Here is a 19061-nt window from a genome sequence, read left to right on the forward strand (position 1 = left end):
CCCCAAAAAAAAAAAAAAAAAAAAAGAATTTCTTGACAATGTTGCACTGAAACAACTCTTTTACCCTCTTTCTTGGAGCAATAGGAGGGGTTATAGCAGAGGAGATATAAGTAAAGGAGAGAGAGAAAAAAGGAAATGAGAGACAGAGTGGGGAGTAGAAACAAACAGAGAGGAGAGTAAAAAGGGAGAAGAAATTGAGGGAGAGAAGAGAGGGGAAAATGATAGAGAAGAGGGAAATAATTCTGGATAAGCACAGGAAGATAAAGAAAGGGCAAGGACAATTTGAAGTGAGAAAAGAGATTGGTGTATAGAGGGAAGGCAAGGTAGCAAAAGAGGAGAGAAGGTTGATTGCAAAGGGAGAAAAAGAACAGTGAATGACAAAGTGAGGGATGGATGCAAAAGAGGTTGCTAGAAGTTTCCAAGTCGGTAAAAGAAAAGGATGGGGCAAGGCCTCACATACACTTCAGCGCTCTGAACTTCTTATAGCCCACAGCTTGAATTAGAGGTTGGCGATACACAGAGGGAATGCCAAATCTGGAGTAAAACCAGTGCTTAATTTGAGCCGGTGGTTTCTGGGGCTTGGCACCAGCACTTAATTGTCAACACCAGCACTTATGACAGCTGCCACATGGTGACACGGGGCCCGATTGACAGAATTAACTTAACGCAAAATCCTAAACTTACTACCGTTTTAGTATTCACAGGAGGCACTTACTCATTTTGGAATTCACAGAAGGCACTTACGCATCAATGAGTGAGTGCCTTCTGTGAATACCAAAATGAGTAAGTGCCTCTGTGAATATCAAAATGGTAGTAAGTTTAAGATTTTGTCTTAAGTTAGTTCAGTGAATCGGGCCCTCTGTTAGTGGAATTTGAAGATGAGCAGAACAACAGTTGTTTAGTAATTCAATATACATTAAAAACAACTAATACCTGTCACTCATATGGCTTCGGGGGCCTCGAGCCATGAGAACTGTCACACTTGTAACAGTACGATTGGTAATAGTTATGTAGGTACTGCTATTGGCAGCGCTGGCAGTTGGAATTGGTGGTGCAAGCTGCGTTGGCCTTCTGACGAGGGCCCTGGCGCTTTTTTATTTTTACAAATTAAGCACTGATTAAAACTCACCTGTGAAATGTTCTTTATAAATGGATAATATGATAAAATAAATGCTTGGTAGTTGCAAGAACTTAAAAACGACCCTGAAATTAATATTCCTTAGCTGAAACTGCTTACAACTGTATATGCTGATTGTCTTGGCATTTTGTCTGCATTATTTCTATATTTGGTTATTACTGAAATATCTACATTTTGCAGACTCCACGTTTTCCTTTTGTAATGATGTCATGAAAAGTGACCGAACGTTTATCCCTGAATAGTAGCTGAAATTTGGCAAACTTCACAAAAAATGTTCAAATGTTTAGCCAAAATTGGATTTATATACTTATATGGCATACATAATGGTAACTGTGTAATATGGCCCAATTTTGCCATCAGAAATGTCTGGCGCCATCATAAATCACGCGGCTGAAGGCCGAATGGGTGGTAAATGCCACTAGAACCCTGAGATGGCAATGCAGGACCATACTATATGTGGAACTGTTAAGTATTTTTCAAATTATATATTTATTTTGGGGGGGAATTAGCTTGAAAAAGTGATTTTCTTCAAAGTCCAGCTAAAAATGGACACTGGTGAGAACTAGAATGTTTAGCTTTTGTTTGCATTTCTTGGCTAAATTGTTAATATAACCATCAGCAATGGTGAGGGCCAGTGGATCACTGAAAAATCTGAGTTTACAAACTGAGATACAGTTCTGGCTCAAATGTGGAAACCCACTGAAATGTGCCACTTATGGTTACCAAAGCACACAGCAAATGGCATAGCATGTGCCAGTCACCATGTTGCTGCCCTTTTTCTTTATTTCTCTTCAGCTAGGAAACTGGTGATTTGAGCATGACAAGCTACGGAAATGATGGCCTTGTTTTGTGCATTGGTTACCATAACTGGTGAGTTTTCGTGTTTTTTCTGCATTTGTCAGAATCATAAGTCAGTTTCTAGCAGTTGTTTAGTGAACATGTGCATAGAAAGGAAGGATATATAAAGGCAAAGAGTGTAGTATGGAATTAGACGGGGCTGTAAAGTAGTAAAATGGCTTACTGCACTACATTTTTAAAATTCAGTGCTTTTCAAAGTGCAAAGCTACCAAAGTTTCTATTTAACACCATGAAAAGCTGCAAAGGAACCATGTGTGGCAGAAGTATGTTTCTGTGTGCTTCATATGGCCAGCAGCATGCTGCATTCTATCTAAATACAGAGTCCCTCCTCCTTCAAGAGAGCCAGAAGCGCAGTAGGGAAAACAAGGAGCCATATTATCAAGAAAGGGCGATACATTATTGCTGCTTTATCAGCAGGAAACTGCAGCTAAAGTGGCGAGAATGGGCTTGATAATATGCCCTTTTGAATTCCCATAGAAGCCCATGTTAACACCAGAACCTGGGCTTCTATGGGAATTCACAAGGGCATATTATCAAGCCCCTTATCGCCGCTTTAGAGGCAGTTTCCTGCCGATAAAAGTGGCGATAATGTATCGCCGTTTCTTGATAATACGGCCCAAAGTCTGTACCTCTTTGAGTGGTGGTTATGGTGTCAAAATGTCAAGCCGACAGCTGTCAGTAGCTAAAATGTCAGTTCTCTGCAAAACTTTGTAGCTTTTAACCACTGCCCATTCATCCTTGTTGTTTCCCGATGGGTTGGAAGGGTGGGTCCGGTTTTGGAGCAGTGATGCAATATTGCCTCCCTGTAACAAATGCAGCAGCCAGGGCCAGACTGGGAACCAAAACCGGCCCTGCCAAAGTGCTCGGCCACCCCCCCCCCCTCCTCCCCCCCGGGGGTTGAGGGTGCCGCCAAGCTCTTTGCCAGGGCCGGTTTTCAGCCGATTTTGTTACTGTGCTGCAAAAACGGCCCTGTAACAAAATCGGCCCCCAGGGGCCCAAAATCGGCCCTACCCGTGCGGCGCACCGGGGGATTGCCTGGTGCCCGCTACAGCCAGTCCGGGCCTGGCAGCAGCGATCCTGCACTCTAGCACCCGCCACCAATCCCCCACCCCCAGTCCAGTTGAATTGCCAGGGCAGGTTTGTGTTCCCCGTCTAGACCTGATTAGGCGCCTTGACGCCCATTGGGCTAAGTTCGCGCATGACAAGACGCCTTTCATTCATTCATTCATTCATCCTTGTGGCCCACCCATCCCTGTTTATGGCGTCCTAGAGCAAGAATCCTAGGGCCTCATTTATGAGAAATGACGCATCGCTGTGTGAAAGCAGCGATGCAGGCTTTTGCAATTCCTTAATTGCCATTCCTTAAAAACCGCAATTAAGGAATTGGAAAAGCCTACATTGATGCATGTGCCCCAAGGTCCTTAATCTCCCCGAACTACTGTGGCAAGCACTTGACTTGCTCCCGCACACATTCTCCCACCCCCTCAAAGAGGGTCCTCTTATGACAATCACCATCCTTTTTTCTTGTAGGGTAAGACCTTAATTGCTGATGACATCTTTTACGCCTACTTTGGTGGTAAGGTGTCTCCGAAGAGGTTCCGCAGCGCCATCATAGATGTGGTGAATGCCAACGCAGCCATGGACTTTCAGAACACCACACGCAACGACCCCGCCCTCCACTTCGACTCTGAGAACATCTGGATGGCCAACCGGCTTCTGCTGGACACGCGCAAAGCAGTCATCCGGGACGTGAGGGCCGAGCGGTATGAGGTGGCACGAGATAAGTTGGGAAAGTTACTGCACTCCCTACAGGTGAGATGGGATGGTGAGAGCAAGAGGAGCCTGTCTGAAAGCCTCAGGGGACACATACTCACTGATTTTTAAAAATATGCCCACATGGGCCACAAACTCACTGACTCCAAGCTGATCTCTCCCAGGAGTACATCAGGACCCACACTCACTGAGAGCAAGCTGAGATGTTATATTACTACAGCCTCATTGCATCCATACTAGCTGGTGGGTTTCCCTGTACTGCAGTCCCACGTGCCATACACACACTGCCATCAGCCTGAGCTCTCCCCTGTACTACAGTCCCATGGGTCCCACGCTCACTGACTCTCAGCCTGAGCTCTCCCCTGTACTACAGTCCTACGGTCACACACTCACTGACCACAGCCTGAGCTCTTCCCTGTACTACAGTCCCACGGGTCCTACACTCACTGACCACAGCCTGAGCTCTCCCCTGTACTACAGTCTCATGGGTCCCACACTCACTGACATCAGCCTGAGCTCTCCCCAGTACTACAGTCCCACGGGTCCCACACTCATTGACCTCAGCCTGAGCTCTCCCCTGTACTACAGTCCCACGAGTCACACACTCACTGACCTCAGTCTGAGCTCTTCCAATAATGCAGCCCACTGGTCCCACACTCACTGACCACAGCCTGAGCTCTCCCCTGTACTACAGTCCCACGGGTCCCACACTCACTGACCACGGCCTGAGCTCTTCCAATATTGCAGCCCACTGGTCCCACACTCACTGACCTCAGCCTGAGCTCTCCCCTGTACTACAGTCTCATGGGTCCCTCACTCACTGACATCAGCCTGAGCTCTCCTCGTACTATAGTGCCAAGTGCCCCGCAATCACTAACATCAACTTGAGTCTCCCAAAGCGACAGTCCTACGGGTTCCAACCTCACTGCCATCAGCCTGAGCTCTTCCAATATTGCAGCCCACTGGTCACACACTCACTGACCACAGCCTGAGCTCTCCTCGGACTATAGACTCATGTGCCCAACACTCACTGACCTCAGTCTGAGCTCTCCCCTGTACTACAGTCCCACGGTTCCCACACTCACTGACCTCAGCCTGAGCTCTTCCCTGTACTACAGTCCCACGGGTCCCACACTCACTGACCTCAGCCTGAACCTTCCCCTGTACTACAGTCCTACGGTCACACACTCACTGACCTCAGCCTGAGCTCTCCCCTGTACTACAGTCCCACGGGTCACACACTTACTGACCTCAGCCTGAGCTCTCCCCTGTACTACAGTCTCATGGGTCCCACACTCACTGACCTCAGCCTGAGCTCTCTCCGGTACTACAGTCCCACGGGTCTCACACTCACTGACCTCAGCCTGAGCTCTCCCCTGTACTACAGTCCCACGGGTCCCACACTCACTGACCACAGCCTGAGCTCTCCCCTGTACTACAGTCCCACGAGTCCCACACTCACTGACCTCAGCCTGAGCTCTCTCCGGGACTACAGTCCCACGGGTCCCACACTCACTGACCTCAGCCTGAGCTCTCCCCTGTACTACAGTTTCATGGGTCCCACACTCACTGACCACAGCCTGAGCTCTCCCCTGTACTAGTCCCATGGGTCCCACACTCACTGACCACAGCATGAGCTCTCCTCTGTACTACAGTCCCATGGGTCCCACGCTCACATGCCTGAGCCTTCCCCTGTACTACGGCCCATAGGTCGCACACTCACTGCCATTAGCCTGAGCTCTGCCATGTACTACAGCCCACGGGTCACACACTCACTGACCTCAGTCTGAGCTCTCCCCTGTACTACAGTTTCAAGGGTCCCACACTCACTGACCTCAGCCTGAGCTCTCCTCTGTACTACAGTCTCATGGGTCCCACATTCACTGACCTCAGTCTAAGCTCTCCCCTCTACTACAGTCCCACGAGTCACACACTCACTGACCTCAGTCTGAGCTCTCCCTTTTACTACAGTCCCACCTGTCCCAAAGGTCACTGCCATCAGCCTGAGCTCTCCTCGGACTATAGACTCATGTGCCCAACACTCACTGACCTCAGCCTGAGCTCTCCCCTGTACTACAGTCCCACGGGTCCCACACTCACTGACCTCAGCCTGCGCTCTCCCCTGTACTACAGTTCCACGGGTCGCACACCCACAGTCATCAGCCTGAGCTCTCTCCGGTACTACAGTCTTACGGGTCGCACACTCACTGACCTCAGCCTGAGCTCTCTCCGGTACTACAGTCCCACAGGTCGCATAACCACTGACCTCAGCCTGAGCTCTCTCCGGTACTACAGTCCCACGGATCGCACACTCACTGACCTCAGCCTGAGCTCTCTCCGGTACTACAGTCCCACGGATCGCACACTCACTGACCTCAGCCGGAGCTCTCCCCTGTACTACAGTCCCATGGGTCCCACACCCACAGTCATCAGCCTGAGCTCTCCCCTGTACTACAGTCCCACGGGTCGCACACTCACAGTCATCAGCCTGAGCTCTCCCCTGTACTACACAGCCAAGTTTACCAAGTTTGCTGACAGCCTGAACTCCCTTCAGACTATAGTCTTGTGTGCTCCACAATCATTTACATCAGCCCCTGCTCCCCCCATACTACATCCTCATAGACTCAACAGCTGAGCTACTCCTCGATTACAGCCCATACGTCTACTAACACCACCAGTAGTACCACTGATACCACTACAAATACTACTAGTATTACTAATGCCATTGTTACTACTACTTCAGAAGACTCATGTAGTGTGCATAACATGAGGGGTCTGTGGGTGCTGGACAACATGTGGGGTGCAAGCCACTGAAAAGAGGAATGGCGTCAGACATTCCTTGAAGTCCACCAAAGAAGAGTGGGGGGGGGGGGGGGGCAGAGAGAGAGAATTCCAAGTCAGAGCAGCCGTGGTGGGGCCCATAATCCCTCCCCTCCCCATGCTGCCCCCTCTTGGGCTTGTACTCACTGACAGCAAGCTGAGCCATCCCACTAAACAGTTCACCCTGAGCTCTCCCAGTGCTGCACACTCTGAGTTCTTCCAGTGCAGCACACTCTGAGCTCTCCCAGTGGGATGTATGACGTTACAACGCATACTTTTACAAACGCCTACCTTTACAACGCACCGCAACATTCATTACAACGCATACCATTACAACGCATGCCATTAAAATGAATTCTTTGAAACTACCTTTTCAACGCATTCCACTACAACGCATACTACATTTACAACGCATACCATTACAACGCATAACATTACATTGCATGTAAGGTAAGTATTGGATAGTGTAGGGGTAAAAATTACTATTCTAACTCCAGGGGGTGCAACAGTAGGGTAAGTATTGGATAGTGTAGGGGTTAAAATTACTATTCTAACTCCAGGGGGTGCAACAGTAGGGTAAGTATTGGATAGTGTAGGGGTTAAAATTACTATTCTAACTCCAGCGGGTGCAACAGTAGGGTAAGTGTTGGATAGTGTAGGGGTTACAATTTCTATTCTAACTCCAGGGGGGTGCAACAGTAGGGTAAGTGTTGGATAGTGTAGGGGTTAAAATTACTATTCTAACTCCAGCGGGTGCAACAGTAGGGTAAGTAATGGATAGTGTAGGGGTTAAAATTACTATTCTAACTCCAGGGGGGTGCAACAGTAGGGTAAGTATTGGATAGTGTAGGGGTTAAAATTACTATTCTAACTCCAGCGGGTGCAACAGTAGGGTAAGTGTTGGATAGTGTAGGGGTTAAAATTTCTATTCTAACTCCAGCGGGTGCAACAGTAGGGTAAGTGTTGGATAGTGTAAGGGTACTATGTGTTGTAATGCTATGCGTTGTAATGGTATGCGTTGTAATGACTGCGTTGTAATGGCATGCGTTGTAGTGGTGTGCGTTGTAGTGTCATGCGTTGTAATGGTTGCATTGTAAATGCATGCGTTGTAATGGATGTTGCGTTTTAAAAGTTTTGTTGTAATGGTAGTGCGGTGTAAAAGTTGCGTTGTAAAGGTTGTTTCCCCTCCCAGTGCGGCACACTCTGAGCTCTCCCAGTGCTGCACACTCTGAGCTCTCCCAGTGCTGCACACTCTGAGCTCCCCCAGTGCTGCACACTCTGAGCTCCCCCAGTGCTGCACACTCTGAGCTCCCTCAGTGCTGCACACTCTGAGCTCTCCCAGTGTTGCACACTCTGAGCTCCCCCAGTGCTGCACACTCTGAGCTCCCCCAGTGCTGCACACTCTGAGCTCCCCCAGTGCTGCACACTCTGAGCTCCCCCAGTGCTGCACACTCTGAGCTCTCTCAGTGCTGCACACTGAGCTCCCCCAGTGCTGCACACTCTGAGCTCCCCCAGTGCTGCACACTCTGAGCTCTCCCAGTGCTGCACACTCTGAGCTCCCCCAGTGCTGCACACTCTGAGCTCCCCCAGTGCTGCACACTCTGAGCTCCCCCAGTGCTGCACACTCTGAGCTCCCCCAGTGCTGCACACTCTGGGCTCTCCCAGTGCTGCACACTCTGAGCTCTCCCAATGCTGCACACTCTGAGCTCTCCCAGTGCTGCACACTCTGAGCTCCCCCAGTGCTGCACACTCTGAGCTCCCCCAGTGCTGCACACTCTGAGCTCTCCCAGTGCTGCACACTCTGAGCTCTCTCAGTGCTGCACACTCTGAGCTCCCCCAGTGCTGCACACTCTGGGCTCTCCCAGTGCTGCACACTCTGAGCTCTCCCAATGCTGCACACTCTGAGCTCTCCCAGTGCTGCACACTCTGAGCTCCCCCAGTGCTGCACACTCTGAGCTCCCCCAGTGCTGCACACTCTGAGCTCTCCCAGTGCTGCACACTCTGAGCTCTCTCAGTGCTGCACACTCTGAGCTCCCCCAGTGCTGCACACTCGGAGCTCTCCCAGTGCTGCACACTCTGAGCTCCCCCAGTGCTGCACACTCTGAGCTCCCCCAGTGCTGCACACTCTGAGCTCTCCCAATGCTGCACACTCTGAGCTCTCCCAGTGCTGCACACTCTGAGCTCTCCCAATGCTGCACACTCTGAGCTCTCCCAGTGCTGCACACTCTGAGCTCCCCCAGTGCTGCACACTCTGAGCTCCCCCAGTGCTGCACACTCTAAGCTCCCCCAGTGCTGCACACTCTGAGCTCCCCCAGTGCTGCACACTCTGAGCTCTCCCAGTGCTGCACACTCTGAGCTCTCTCAGTGCTGCACACTCTGAGCTCCCCCAGTGATGCACACTCTGGGCTCTCCCAGTGCTGCACACTCTGAGCTCTCCCAATGCTGCACACTCTGAGCTCTCCCAGTGCTGCACACTCTGAGCTCCCCCAGTGCTGCACACTCTGAGCTCCCCCAGTGCTGCACACTCTGAGCTCTCCCAGTGCTGCACACTCTGAGCTCTCTCAGTGCTGCACACTCTGAGCTCCCCCAGTGCTGCACACTCTGAGCTCTCCCAGTGCTGCACACTCTGAGCTCCCCCAGTGCTTCACACTCTGAGCTCCCCCAGTGCTGCACACTCTGAGCTCCCCCAGTGCTGCACACTCTGGGCTCTCCCAGTGCTGCACACTCTGAGCTCTCCCAATGCTGCACACTCTGAGCTCTCCCAGTGCTGCACACTCTGAGCTCCCCCAGTGCTGCACACTCTGAGCTCCCCCAGTGCTGCACACTCTGAGCTCTCCCAGTGCTGCACACTCTGAGCTCTCTCAGTGCTGCACACTCTGAGCTCCCCCAGTGCTGCACACTCTGAGCTCTCCCAGTGCTGCACACTCTGAGCTCCCCCAGTGCTGCACACTCTGAGCTCCCCCAGTGCTGCACACTCTGAGCTCTCCCAATGCTGCACACTCTGAGCTCTCCCAGTGCTGCACACTCTGAGCTCTCCCAATGCTGCACACTCTGAGCTCTCCCAGTGCTGCACACTTGGAACAAATACAAAGAGCTAGATGGGGCGGGCGCTCCTTCTCCTTTAATGCCACCAATCTCTGGAACACCCTCCCCCCTAATTTGCGGAAGGAATTTAATCTGTTGGCATTCCGTAAACTCTTGAAAACCTATCTCTTCAAGGTGTCGCTCTAACACCGGTGACCTCCTTCCTGCTCGGACCACAGCACTGGGAGGCCTCAGGGTAGCCATGCGCTATACAAATACAAATTCATTCATTCATTCATTCATTCATTCAACTCTCCCAGTACGACACAGTCTGTGTTTTCCCAGCATTATGTACTCTGAGCTCTATCCTCACTCTACACTCTCCACGCCCATGAGCGCACGCATTGACAATAAGCGAGGCCGCCTGCTGCCACAACAGTGGCTGGCTTTAGGTCTTCCAGAACTACAGCATCTTGGGAGTCGCACTCGCTAGCCGTTCCTGCGTAACATCAGGTCCTTCTTGACGTCACTCAAGTATAGCTAATAAAGTTACAGTGCATTTTATTTAATAATAGACCGATTATAAGTCCAATTTAAACACCAAAATCCATGTTCTTTTACATAAACTTGTAATAGGTGTTATTTACCGCATCCGATAAATAACGTATCCTGTGGTAATGTTATCAGGGGCAATAGATAACACCTCAAATGGTAATCAGGCCCACAGTTATCAATTCTCTACAATAAACTAGGAGCTGGCTTTAGCTCCACTTAGAAGAGTGTTCATCTCACTTCGGCCACTAGCTTTTTGATGTATTAATCAACCTTCCCGGAAGTGCTTCCATTGGATTGGTTGAGGCACTCTTTTACTCCTTGAAAGCACATTAATTCCTCACACTGTTTGTCACATTCAGTTCTTTATCTCCTATATGAGTTCTATTCTTTGTGTAACGCTTTCTGCTACTTATTCCCCAGCTCCGCTTAAGCCAAGAGAGTTCACTTTATTGTAATAAATGGCATTTGTGCTTGCAGTGCATGTGAACAGCATTTGGGAATGCATTTGCACATTAAAGCTAGACCTATTGGCTTTGTCACTGATGGTCTTGTATGGCTATCCTATTCGCTGCTCACTAGGTTGACAGGACAGGGTGCGTTTAAACACCTTCTGGGTGGAGAAAGAGCGAACAAGCCCCACCTGCCATCTTGTTAACCCCTTCCATGCGGCCGCGATTCTGCGCCTGTGGGCGGGTTCATGACGGCCCCCAGCCGTCATCAGCACACGAGCACAGTAGTGCATGACGGCTGGGTGCCCTCATCAGCATGGAAGGGGTTAACATGGCGGCGAGCAAGAAGGGTAGATCTTCACGCCATGCCTGGCATGTAAAGCCATACAATCAAGCAAAGAACAAGGGAGCCCTCACATACTACCAACCCTGACCCACCCTAGGGTCTTCACACAGTGTCAGAGACCCAAGGTGACGGAATCCACTCCATAAACCTGAAACCTTCCTTCCAGCTGTCCCCAAAGCCATGTCCTCTGCATACACTCACCGACATGTGTGCATGCCTACACATAAAGGCATATAAACCAGTACAATTTCAAATGCATGCTTTTTCTTTTTAAAATACACAGAATTGTTTATTCTTTCACCTTTGCAGGATTTCTACAGTCACAGTAATTGGGTGGAGTTGGGATTCCGCAAGGTGCACCCGGAGATCCTCACGCCAGGAAAAGACGTGTCCTCCATTGCTGACGGTACGCCATGACGCAGTCTGTACGCACGCACGCGCCTACGCTGTACTCTAGTGTGCTGCTAAACCGTGTGTGAAAAGTGGGATTTATGATGCAGCTAAGTGTGGTGATGGCGCATGTGAGGGATTTACTCACCCATTAAATGTATTGCAACAATGCTGAGAAGTGTAGGCCCTCAGCCATTAAATGTATTTCAGCAGTGCTGAGAAGTGCTGGTACTTTCTATTTCAAACTGAAGAAGTGCAGGTACTCAGTACTGGACAGCGCTGCCCATTTGAAGCACTGGTCTTAGGGCAGTGGGTACTCGTGCATTGAATCGGACAGACAGACCACTTTGTTCACAAGCTAGACTCTACAGGTGTAGGGAGTGTGAGCAGTCATTGCTCCACATAGGCACTGGAAGTAAGGGTGTGGGGGTGCTGCAGCAGCCCCAAAATAACGATGCTGGAGTTCAGAAGGTGAAAGAGCAATAAGCATCCTTTTAATTTTGTTGTTGTTGATTTTGTCACACTTTTGCTGTGCAGTCCAAGGCCAGTGTAAAATGTCAGGCTATAAGGGGGGTGGGAGAACACTGCCTCTCATCCTAGCACAGTTCACCCTATTGCATTCTGGTAAATGCAGTACGCTTGCTTCAAAGTTGCAGTCATTTGTCACCAAAGTTGGTGCAGATAGTACTGTTATCTCTAAGGATGTATGACATCACAACGCATGCTTTCACAACGCATGCCTTTACAACGCGGTTTTCACAACGCATGCCTTTACAACGCATAGTGCTTTGGGGTGCTGCATAGTGAATTGTTTAATTTACTATTCCACCTCCAGTCCCCGTGGATAGTAGGGAAGGTGTTGGATAGTAAATTAAACCTATTCCCTATCCTAGAGCGCCCCCCAGCGCAATGCGTTGTAATGGTTTGCGTTGTAAAAGTTGCGTCGTAATGGCACTGCATAGTAAAAGTTGCGTTGTAAAGGTTGTCTCCCATCTCTAGACATCGCTTTCTGGGATTAGCCCTTCATCAGTAGAGAGCAGAATTAATAGAGAGCAGAGATAAATCATCTGGGGTTGTTGAAATGCTGCCCATGTTCACAGGTCACAGTACCACTCACAGGCACACAGGTGCATCCCAGGTGAGCTTGTCAGATCGCTTTTCTCAAGGGAGAAGCTTTGAAGTAAGCACACTGCATTTACCTGAGTGCAATGAGGTGAAATGTGCTGGTATGAGAGGCAGTGTGCTCACTCCCCACTTGTGTTTAGTAGGCTCCTTTGAGCCAATGAGCTGACAAGCTCTCCTGGGATGCATCTGTGTGCCTGTGGCGTGGTACTGGGACTTGTGAAGACTTGGGCAGCATGTCATCAATCCCAGATGACTTTTCTCTGCTCTCTACTGATCGAGGGCTAGACCCAGAAACACGTAGCTAGAGATAACAGCACCATCTGCACTAACTTTGGTGAAAAACTACATCAACTTTGAAGTAAGCATACTGCATTTACCAGAATTCAATGGGGTGAACTGTGCCCACATGCCAGGCTATGCCTTTTGACAAATTGCTCCTTATTCTTTTAACATGGAAATTGATTTTCCTTTCTCTGTCTGCAAATTGAGAAGATTTTGTAAGGTGACGTCTTTCTGTTACGGGGCGTGTGAAAGGAAACTGGAGGATGTCGATTTTTTGCTAACACAGTAAAATTTAAACATATGTAAATGAACTGCACAAATATTTTAGAATATATCTGCAGGTAGGAAAGCGCAAATTAAGCACTTTTTCTTTGTAATTCTGAAGTGTAATGGAAACAAAAGATTTTAACGGAGTCAAAACAAAGCAAGATGCTTTACTTGTGTTATAGAAATAACTATCTGGCAAAACCTGATTTCCACATATTATCATGTGCATGTCTGTGGAAAGTTTGTGGCCATTTCAATGCAAAATGTGCTGTTTGTAAATAACAGAATGCCACTAGACTATGCTTTAGTTATGTCTTTGTGACAGTGTGCTCCAGGATCCACTGCCGGCTAGATACACACCCTTACCGCTCTCCTGCTGAATGGGCGTGGCTCATTTGTTCTTTGTGTGACGCTCAGAGTTTTCGCGGCCTCCATACTTCAGAGATGTCACATACATTGATGGCAGCCCCCCACTCTGAAAATTGTTCCTGCTCCCACGGCTCATTTAGATACCATATGACTCAAGCCTCCTGTCAGGAGTAAAGGACAGGTGAAATCATGATGGATGCAATAAAGTGGATGGTCCTGCACTTTCTTGACCTGTAGTGTTGCAATATTATAGTGCTTGTGCTGCACGATAGGCTTAGACTCTCCTGTTTACTAAAGTTTCTGTTCACAAGCAGCCTGTCAGAGGGACAGAGGTGCCAGAAGCACCAATCTATCCTGTTGGCTGTGATACACCTGTTCTCCACTCTAAGGGGCATAGTATCAAGAACCTCGTTAAAATTATCGCCGTTTTAGTAGCAGGAAACCGCAGTTAAAACGGCGATAATGGGCTTGCTAATATGCGTTATAGAATTCCAATAGAAGCCCAGGTTAGATGTGCAAGACATCTAACCTGGGCTTCTGTTGGAATTCTACTATGCATATTAGCAAGCCCATTATCGCCGTTTTAACAAGGTTCTTGCTAATATGCCCCTAAGTTCTCAGCAGCCTTGTGGACAACTCCGTAGTAGCCCAAACTCCATCTCCCAACTGGAAAAGGAATCCACTCAAGCCCGCGTGATGTGTTTAGGGTGACTGTGGCCTGGTTTTCAAGTATCGAGTCCAGTTAGCAGGGCTACCGATCCAGGGGTCTCACACCTGGTATCCTTTCTGTGAGACAGTCCAAGATAAGACCAATCAGAGCTGCAGCTGGTCACTGCTACTTCTGTGTTTCTGCAATAGTGCTTTGTTGAAAACAAGATGGCGTCACCGCCTGGATCTGAAGTTCCATTGACAGTTCTTGATGCAACTGAAACCAGGATTCTGCCAGTCAGAGCCAGGTCTGGGAAGTAAGGTCAGGGTGGAGGCCCAGATCCATTTGGAAAATTCCAAAGATTCACACTTTGTGGTTACCCGTGTTTAATGATTTTATTAGTGATGCAAAGCTGCACTGTTTGAAGACACTCCTCTAAGCGCTTGAAAGCAGCACTAGACACTCGCAAATCACTGCTCCTGGGGCAGTTAATAGCCCCTCTGTGCCTGGACCAATTATGCTCAAATAGACCAGGGCTGTGTGTTGTGCCAGGGGCTCTTGGCTGTGCCAGGAGGCTTTCTTGGAACCATAGGCCTGTTGCACAAAGGTGCTAACATAGAATGTAAAACATTCGTGTTAGTAAAGTGCGAACCAGTCACCCTTATGGGTCTCAAGGCGCTGGGGGCTGTTGTGGAAATTAAGTAAGCTATTGCCCAGAGTCACATGGTGCTAAGCGGAGCTGCCCCCCGGAGCCAGGGATCAAACCGTGAACCCTGTGCTCCGAAGCCAGCTGCCCTGGTCGCTGCACCACACCTCTCCACCTCAACCTTGTTGTTTGGTATTAGTTTAATGTTTACCATACAGCACAGAGTACATGTACATATATTAACAATAAATAATGCCGTATTCCTTTGCATGCTTTTTGTAACAGAACTATCTTGACGTGAACGTGGCATTTTAATCAACTGAAAATGAAAACCCTAATACATTCAACACATTCAAGAGATTAAAAAATATTTGCCACATAAAAGATTTTAATTATTGCGAGTTGTCTGCTGCAGGTGAGGAATGTTTTGGGGGCACCCTCTGCGCCTGAAATAAAGGGAAAACGGAAACTAGCTTAGACAAGCATAGCTTTTCATCTGTAAATTCAGCCTACGATTTAGGAAGCTAAAGTGATCTAAATCTTATACTCTGGGGTAATAAGTTGGCGTTGGCACAATTTATGAGGACAGTTAGCAGTCTAGCTCTTTATAAGAAACTTGTGGGAAAACTCTTGTCTCTGTTTCAATATAATCCCGCACCCTCAGCCGATGGCACTCATGATTTAGCCTCTTTCACCAGAGGGCCTGTTGCTGAGGGTGAGGACGGCTGGCTCTGACTCCCGTCCACCCTTATCCAGCAGCGACTCGGGTCCAGTTCACAAAGGTAGGTAGGGCTTTCTTTATCTATGTCTGTATCATAGAATTAATTTAATTCAATTTAGTTCACATACTCTCCTTTAGGATGCTAAGGTTACATGTTGCCTCCATTGTTTTCTATGGGAGTGTGTTGCAGTACCCTTGGTTGGCCATGTGTGGTGCTTGACTTACTACAAATGCAAAAACAACAGTTGATGGACAGAATGCAGAACATTGTCATACATTCACCCCAGTACAGAGATCTGGGCCTAAATCCATCTTTTTTTTGCTCACCACACCACCCCAGTTCAGACATGGCCATATGCAAATCAGCCTTGACCCTGTGCCTCATGGGAACAGTCCAGCCCGAACTGCCAAGCCATGTCTTTCCTGGACCGGAATCAAGCATCCTAGGACCAGTTTCTGGCTATCAGCTGTCTTCAGCCAGGATAGCTTGACTCCAGTGGCGAGGAGAGCATGGGACTCATGTCTGAGCATACCCATTCCACTAGGGGTTACAAATGCAAAAACAACAGTTGATGGACAGAATGCAGAACATTATCATACATTCACCGCAGTACAGAGATCTGGGCCTAAATCCATCGTTTTTCTGCTCACCACATCACCCCAGTTCAGACATGGCCATATGCAAATCAGCCTTGACCTCTGTACTGGGGTGAATGTATGACATTGTTCTGCATTCTGTCCATCAACTGTTGTTTTTTGCACTTGTCACCCCGAGTAGGACAGGTATGTTCAGACGTGAGCCCCGTGCTCTCCACACCACTGGAGTCAAGTTATCCTGGTTGATGACGGCTGATTGCCAGAAACTGGTCCTACGATGCTTGATTCCGGTCCAGGGAAGACACGGCTTGGCAGTTCGGGCTGGACTGTTCTCTTGAGGCACAAGGTCAAGGCTGATTTGCATATAACCATGTCTGAACTGGGGCGGTGTGGAGTGCAGAAAAACGATGGATTTAGGCCCAGATCTCTGTACTGGGGTGAATGTATAACATTGTTCTGCATTCTGTCCATCAACTGTTGTTTTTGCATTTGTCATCCCGAGTGGGACGGGTATGCTCAGCCGTGAGTCCCGTGCTCTCCACACCACTGAAGTCAAACTATCCTGGCTGATGACGGCTGATAGCCAGAAACTGGTCCTAGGATGCTTGATTCCGGTCCAGGGAAGACATGGCTTGGCAGTTCGGGCTGGACTGTTTCCATGAGGCACAGGGTCAAGGCTGATTTGCATATGGCCATGTCTGAACTGGGGTAGTGTGGAGTGCAGAAAAATGATGGATTTAGACCCAGATCTCTGTACTGGGGTGAATGTATGAGATTGTTCTGCATTCTGTCCATCAACTGTTGTTTTTGCATTTGTCACCCCTAGTGGGACGGGTATGCTCAGACGTGAGTCCCGTGCTCTTCACACCACTGAAGTCAAACTATCCTGGCTGATGACGGCTGATAGCCAGAAACCGGTCCTAGGATGCTTGATTCCGGTCCAGGGAAGACATGGTTTGGGAGTTCGGGCTGGACTGTTCTCATGAGGCACAGGTTCAAGGCTGATTTGCATATGGCCATGTCTAAACTGGGGTGGTATGGAGTGCAGAAAAACTATGGATTTAGGCCCAGATCTCTGTTCTGGAGTGAATGTATGACATTGTTCTGCATTCTGTCCATCAACTGTTGTTTTTGCATTTGTCCCCCCGAGTGGGACGGTTATGCTCAGACGTGAGTCCTGTGCTCTCCACACCACTGGAGTCAAGCTATCCTGGCTGATGCCAGCTGATAGCCAGAAACCGGTCCTAGGATGCTTGATTCCGGTCCAGGGAAGACATAGCTTGGCAGTTCGGGCTGGACTGTTCCCATGAGGCACAGGGTCAAGACTGATTTGCATATGGCCATGTCTGAATTGGGGTAGTGTGGAGTACAGAAAAACTATGGATTTATGCCCAGATCTCTGTACTGGAGTGAATGTATGACATTGTTCTGCAGTCTGTCCATCAACTGTTGTTTTTGCATTTGTCACCCCGAGTGGGACGGGTAAGCTCATACGTGAGTCCCGTGCTCTCCACACAGCTGGAGTCAAACTATCCTGGCTGATGACAGCTGATAGCCAGAAACCTGTCCTAGGATGCTTGATTCCGGTCCACGGAAGACATGGCTTGGCAGTTCAGGCTGGACCTTTCCCATGAGGCACAGGGTCAAGGCTGATTTGCATATGGCCATGTCTGAACTGTGGTGGTGTGGAGTGCAGAAAAACGATGGATTTAGACCCAGATCTCTGTACTGGGGTGAATGTATGACATTGTTCTGAATACTGTCCATCAACTGTTGTTTTTGCATTTGTCACCCCGAGCGGGACGGGTATGCTCAGACGTGAGTCCCGTGCTCTCCACACCACTGGAGTCAAGCTATCCTGGCTGATGATGGGTGATAGCCAGAAACCAGTCCTAGGATGCTTGATTCCGGTCCTGGGAAGCCATGACTTGGGAGTTCGGGCTGGACTGTTCCCATGAGGCACAGGGTCAAGGCTGATTTGCATATGGCCATGTCTGAACTGGGGTGGTGTGGAGTGCAGAAAAATAATGGATTTAGGCCCATATCTCTGTACTGGGGTGAATGTATGACAACTGTTGTTTTTGCATTTGACTTACTTCAAGGCAGTGCATTTAACCCTGTTTTATCACAATTTGGGCCGTATTTGAGCTGTATTTTGTGAATAGCAATTGTCCTACACTTATGTGAGTGTGTGGTTTCTGTTAGTATCTCCATACTAAAATTCTTCCTTCAATTTCCCTTAACCCCACTGATTGACCCTCCTACATTACTACTAAATGAATATAAGGGAGTGGTAGAGATCTACAGCAGTAGGTCTATGAAGTGTATTTTGTAGTATGTGAAGTGCACTCCATCATTCCTCCTGTGAATCAGGCCCTCGGTGCTTCATTTGACAAAAATAGTTACAAAATAAATGCAGATTAAAGGTGATTTTACCACAGATGCGTGTCCGAAGGAAATGCTTCTTCCATGCATTTGCCCCCTAAGTAGCTGCCCCTTTAAGTACAAGTGTTTTGTACAGTGATACAGGGGTGCAGCTAGTGAGAGTTGTGTTGCTAAGTGTGTAAACAGACATCGCCCTAGCGCCACAGTTTTTGCTAGCAGTAGGTGAATAAATAGCTGCATGTGGTGACCCACTTCTCCATCATCGGCCCTGGAGGTGTCTGCTTATTCAGACCACTTTTACCAAGAAGTTGTGTTTCTTTCAAAAACTATTTTTTACACGAGTGCCTACTTGAATGCCACTCTAGCTTATCTTTAAGGTGGCTTTTTAAAATACATTTTTAAGGAAAAAAGAAAGGTTAGGAAGGGAAATGTGGCAAGAAAGCAATGTAGAAGCTCCTGTAAAACTGAACTCATTTCCTTTGATGCAACCTAAAGTTCAGCTGTTGCGCAATGTCCGCATTTAATGATTGGAAGTTGAACTGTGGGGGCAACAGGAAGCGTCAGAAGCAGCATTTGGGGTCACTGACCCTATCTAGCAAGACAGAGAAGGCTTCTCTGCCTCACAGCCTCTTCTCCAGGCAGGGTAAGGGCATTTGATGCAACCTAG

The 19061-nt window shown here is 48.6% G+C and overlaps 1 protein-coding gene across 1 annotated transcript in view; it reads left to right on the forward strand.

The window, feature by feature from the left end:
* Nucleotides 1–19061, forward strand: part of VWA7 (von Willebrand factor A domain containing 7) — a 158392-nt gene that overhangs the window by 78458 nt on the left and 60873 nt on the right. The window contains exons 3-4 of the mRNA XM_086924649.1: nt 3527–3808; nt 11273–11369. Coding sequence (XP_086780775.1) covers nt 3527–3808; nt 11273–11369 — 379 coding nt within the window. The remainder of the gene's footprint in view (nt 1–3526; nt 3809–11272; nt 11370–19061) is intronic.

The sequence above is a fragment of the Lissotriton vulgaris genome, chromosome 5 (assembly GCF_964263255.1).
Source record: "Lissotriton vulgaris chromosome 5, aLisVul1.2, whole genome shotgun sequence".
Classification (NCBI taxonomy): Eukaryota; Metazoa; Chordata; class Amphibia; order Caudata; family Salamandridae; genus Lissotriton; species Lissotriton vulgaris.